This window comes from Amphibalanus amphitrite, unplaced genomic scaffold (assembly GCF_019059575.1).
Source record: "Amphibalanus amphitrite isolate SeventyFive unplaced genomic scaffold, NRLGWU_Aamphi_draft 001497F_arrow, whole genome shotgun sequence".
Classification (NCBI taxonomy): domain Eukaryota; kingdom Metazoa; phylum Arthropoda; class Thecostraca; order Balanomorpha; family Balanidae; genus Amphibalanus; species Amphibalanus amphitrite.
In genome coordinates, this window is record NW_024882990.1 from 1 (window position 1) to 5,104 (window position 5,104).

Sequence of the window (5,104 nt, forward strand, 5' to 3'; positions counted from 1 at the left end):
TGGTCCCATTCTTCCACGCAACGCCCATAGGCTTATGTAAAAATGCCACATCAAAGGTTGCACGGTGCCCGGTGCCCTCCCGTTCCGCCGCCTTCGGGCAGACCTAACAATCATACTGACGAATAGAAGGACACAGAACGTCAATCATCAACTATCACAGAAAGCCAAAAGGCTAGCAAAGCAGACACGCACACGCAAGCAAGATGAAATGCAGATAGGTAGTTTGCTAGGAATTCCAGGTGACACCTTGCCATCTAACACCCCCCCCCCCTTCATGGTAATCACCCTGAGCCAGTATCCCGTCGTTCAGCGTCGCCCCGATATGTGGCTCACCTGGCGTCTGTGGTGCGGTATCCCTCTCCGTCCTCCCTTACATGGTACGAGCCGTCCACACTGTGCGCCTGATCCACCTGGGATATGGGAGGTGGGTCAATCAGTTGGCTGATCGAGACTGACTGCATATCATACCAGTATGTTCAATAAGTAAGTTCCGTTTTGATATAACTCGTTTATTTTTTGGCACATCTCAACCAAACATGGCTCACGGCTCGACGAACTCGCCCTGCAGGCGAACGCATCGTTCCCATCGCTTGGCCAGGTCCCGGATGGCCGCACGGAAGCTTTGAGTGAGGGTCTTTTCGCCATACTGGTAAAAAGCAGACCCGAGTGCAGACCGCGAGCCGGACCTCCGGCCCCGGATATTTTATTCATGTCTGCGAGCAGCCAATAGTCACTGCGTGCAACGTCTGGAGAGTAGGGATGGTATTAGAGCACCTCGATGCCCTCTGCCTGCAGGGCATCCCTCGCCACGAGGGCACGGTGAGGAGGCGCGCAATCCTGGTGGAGGATGAACCGACCACGGGCCTTCTCGGGGGCGGCAACTGGCGATTACTGGCAGGAGATGGTCTCTAATGATCCTGGCGTAGGCTTATGTTTAGGCTTTCTGTTATCGCCTGGACAGTAATCTTTCTGTTGGCCATCACCATCTCCTCCACTTTGGCGACGTCAGTAGCTGTGACCATCGTCCTCAGCCTGCCTGCACGTGCCAGGTCGCGCACGCTCTCCCTCCCGGCTCCCCTCCCCAAAATTTTTCTTCCGCTTCCGAACTGCGGAATCACTAAGAGCATGGCTCCCGTACACATTCACGAAGTTGGCGTGGATGTTAGCCGCCGGCTAGCCCTGGATAGCTAGGAATCTTATCACTGAACGTTGATCCTCTCGGGTGGCCGATGCCATTTCTAAAGCAGTCTAAAAAGTGATGTTATTTGATCTGCTCCATATCGTCACAGAAATGGAATAAGAAGCTGAAAATGCGGTCACTTCGACATCAAGGTCTGAATTCTAATCCCTGAAAAAATCGCGTGCGTAGACCGCGTGAATTTTATGTAATTGCTCTCCGGAACTTACTTATTGAACGCACCTAGTACATGAGTTATCGTTTGTTTGGCGTGACATTGGAAAACTACTTTTCAAAGGAACGAACTTTCATTAATCAAAACAAACATTTACCAAGCATCTGAATTGTTTAGAAACTTACTTTAATTCCTGAATTAAGAAAAAAGAACTAAATCATGATAAACGAATGACATTTCGAAGATTCTTTTTTTTTGCAAAAGATAAAACAAACCATCATATGAGTAACTCTACTGACGTCATGTGAGTAACTCTGCTGCATGTTATGTGATAAGCGTTTAATTTGCCCACTCACTTTCACAGTACCGTCCTCGACAGACGAGCCATCCGCTGAGTCTTCTTCTGTCCCTGCCTCCTCCACGGGAAACGGTATGAACTCTGACACCGGCGCATCATCCCCGGCCGGCTCCTCTTCAGATCCACTCCCTTCCACTGCTGCTTCCTCGACTTCTTCCGCTTCAACTGGTGCTTCCTCCTCTTCTACGGGATCTTCAGAACCACTTTCTTCAGTGACTTCTTCCTCAGAGGAGGCGTCATCACCCTCCTCGTGTGCTCCGGTATCCACAAGATTCTCCTCCACATTCTTGGAGCGTTGAGATGGGGGCAGGTAGGAGCTCTCGAGGGGAGGTAAATACGAGAGATCCGGAGGCTGGAACGGTTTGGTCGGAGGCAGGTAGTTGAGGTTCAGCTCGGCGATTGGAGCGGCGGAGGCGGTCACCAACACCGCCGCTGCTAGAAGTATCGTGAGCTGGAAAATTGATGTAGAGGTCAGTTGTCAGGTTTTAAAAATTGGCCATGCCAAGAGCCATGCCATGCTAATCTGATGGTAAATTACGGCGCCAGGGATCGACTTTAAGACGATTTTAAATATGAATCTGAATCTGAAGAAAAAATTACGATTGATGCTTAAAGCAGTCTGAAATAAATGTAATAAGGATGTGCAAAAGAAACGAGTTTTTGTGTTTCAATAAACACATTTTTTTATAACAAGTTTTGTAATTTGCGCGCAAATATTAAAGGTAGTGTGCCAGCTTTCCTGGACCGTATGGAGTTAATGGCCCAGATAAGGAGAACCGGATTTTTAGAACTTATCCATACCTTCAAAACTCATGGAAGCGTCTTAAATTCTTCAAATTTTGAGTACCCCAGTGCGAAATTCGCCCCGACGGGTTGTCGGTCGTACCCCAACCACATTTCACACCACTATGAACAATAAATGCACACACTGAAATCGCTATTACCGATATGCTCATCCAATCAAGTTTCGGTAAACCCGTTCATCATCATCTCCTGCGGTTTCGAACACGCCTGTTAGGTGGTGCGGTAGACCGCGCCCAAAGCCAGGGCCCCGTTAACGTGAGGTAGCCGAGTCGGGGCAGCGTGTGCTGACCCAAGCCGGGGCCGCGCGTCCTCCCGGTGTCATGTGATAGCCCGGGGCTGCCCGCGGGGATGCGGTAGACCGCGCCCAAAGCTGCGGTCCCGGCTTGGGTCAGCGCACGCTGCCCCGACTCGGCTACCTCATGTTACCGGGGCCCTGGCTTTGGGCGCGGCTTCTGCTCGTACTTTGTGGTGCGGTGGTGGCGCGTCGGGCCGCGCGCTCTGACTTCGGCCAAGAAAAATGCGTCAGCTGATCATTGTCATTTCTGCCACTTGCGTGTGGTGAAATGGGGTCATAACTTAAGAGACGGCTTTTTCATATCAATTATTTTACATAAAATCATATTTCAAAGTAAACCATAGATAATGTTCGACAGCCAAATAAAAGAAACAATACCAATACAGGCTTACAGTTTAAGGCTCGACATTGTGTTGTCTACGATTAGACAGCTGATGACTCATTCCCATACGTCGTAACTCTATAATGACCTTTGCTTATTGTCACATGTGCGCCGCATTCGCGATTGTTGCCGACGCCTGTTTACAGGTCAGCCCACTACAGTTGTTATACATATCGAAAAACCGATAAACTTTTAGGCGAAAAAGGCACTATTCCAGGCCCATTTTTGATTTTTTTTGCGATATTAGGTAAAAACAGAAGCTTCTTACCCTAGGAAAAATAAAATGGGAAATCTTTCAAAGGTGGCACACTACCTTTAAATAGTTTTTAAACACCTGCATGACTCAATAGAGAGACAATTAAAGTTCGAATAAAAGCAGTAATCATTTGATATCAAGAATATGCAACATTAAAAAACAATATTACAATTCGTACAATTAGGTTGTATAGCACCTACCTTCATCCTGCCGGGTCCCCTGCTTGCGAGTCACTGATGGCTTTTGCTCCCCAAAAACTGGTTTTATACTTCCACTCATCTCGCAATGGGTAAGAGGGGAGCGGACTGGCCCCCGTCAGTTGGGTAAGGGGCGGGTGCACTGTGTCCCCTCACTGGGTCACACCCGGGTCCTCCGTGAGGGGAGCACTGGCCACCGGCCGTGACCTTGGTGTGTTTGTAACGACTAACGGCACCCATACCTCGGGTTTCATGAGAGGACTTTCACTGTTGGTGGCTTACACTGGTGGATCAGGAGGGCACACGTGCACCCAAGCGACGTAAAAAAAAAATGCTCGCAGGGTTTGATGCGAGCAAGAGCTCATGTATTCGAACCGGCATATGATTCTGAGACTGCCAAAAAGAGTCGGCGTTTCCACCTCCAGAAGCATCAAATACGAGGGGATATGAGGAAAATGAACCCAAAGAAGTTATACGCCAATGAATAGATAATAAACTCTGACACAAACAATAAATATTAAATAGTATTGACGGGGAAATGGAAGGGACTGTTGTCTTTTGCGAGCATTTACTCACTGCATAATCCCATTGCAGACTTCGCAATGCCTAACATGAAATCAGGAAACTACACCTCCTCTAATAACGTCTGGCGTCCCCCTCACCAAATCTGAGCCATCAGTCGAGCCACGTTACCCAAGAGTCACCTTATCCCCTGACATATCTCCACGCCATATCCTTACCGTGTCAGTGACACTCTGGTGTCAGTGTCAGTGTTACCCTCATCACTGAAAGGCGTGCCGCGTGGTTTACTCAAGGACAGCCACCTCTTGGAAATCACAGTTATAGTTCTCCGACTGCACGTCAGCGCATGGGACGGTGAAAGGGAAGGAGAAGGAGCTATCTTTTCGCCCTTTTCTTGGGCGAAGCGTGGATGGGGCGCTAATGAGAATCAACGGCTGAACGAGGACAAGACAATAGAAGGCATGGAGTGATTTTAATGAGTGGGCCGGAAATTATTACTCGAGACACAAAGTCTTAAACTTTTAAGCATTGACCTCTGTACATCGATTACCGACGTCAGAGGTCTTTAGGTGGTATACAGGTGCCGGTGGTCTTGGTGCTATACAAGGCCGGTTTATATAGCTTTGTCTTTTTTATACGGGCTGAATCGAGGGTGAAATAGGCTGTCTTGACGGTTACCTTTTACCCTACTCTCCACCCACTATTATCTTTGTGGACCCCGGCCTAAAGAGTTAATTCACACATGCAAGTAGGTATGTGACAATAAAAACAAGATCGACATTCAACACTACGCTTGTGGAATCTCTCCCCCTCCCCGGCTGCCGTAAGGTGGGGCTATTTGAGACAGTGGGGCTATTTGAGACAGTATTTAAAATTGCTATAAAATAAAAACCACTTAAAATTTATGATTAATTTTTTGCTCAGGCGATTTACTGCTC

The 5,104-nt window shown here is 48.3% G+C and overlaps 1 protein-coding gene across 1 annotated transcript; it reads right to left on the bottom strand.

Moving 5' to 3' along the window:
* Positions 1-333: 333 nt before the first annotated feature.
* Positions 334-3,713, bottom strand: LOC122373444 (the record flags this gene model as incomplete). Its single annotated transcript, XM_043351512.1, has 3 exons — positions 3,648-3,713; positions 1,709-2,161; positions 334-410 (listed from the first exon to the last, which is right to left on the bottom strand). Coding segments are annotated over exons 1-3 (536 nt in total), but the record flags the coding sequence as incomplete, so codon positions are not given.
* Positions 3,714-5,104: the final 1,391 nt, after the last annotated feature.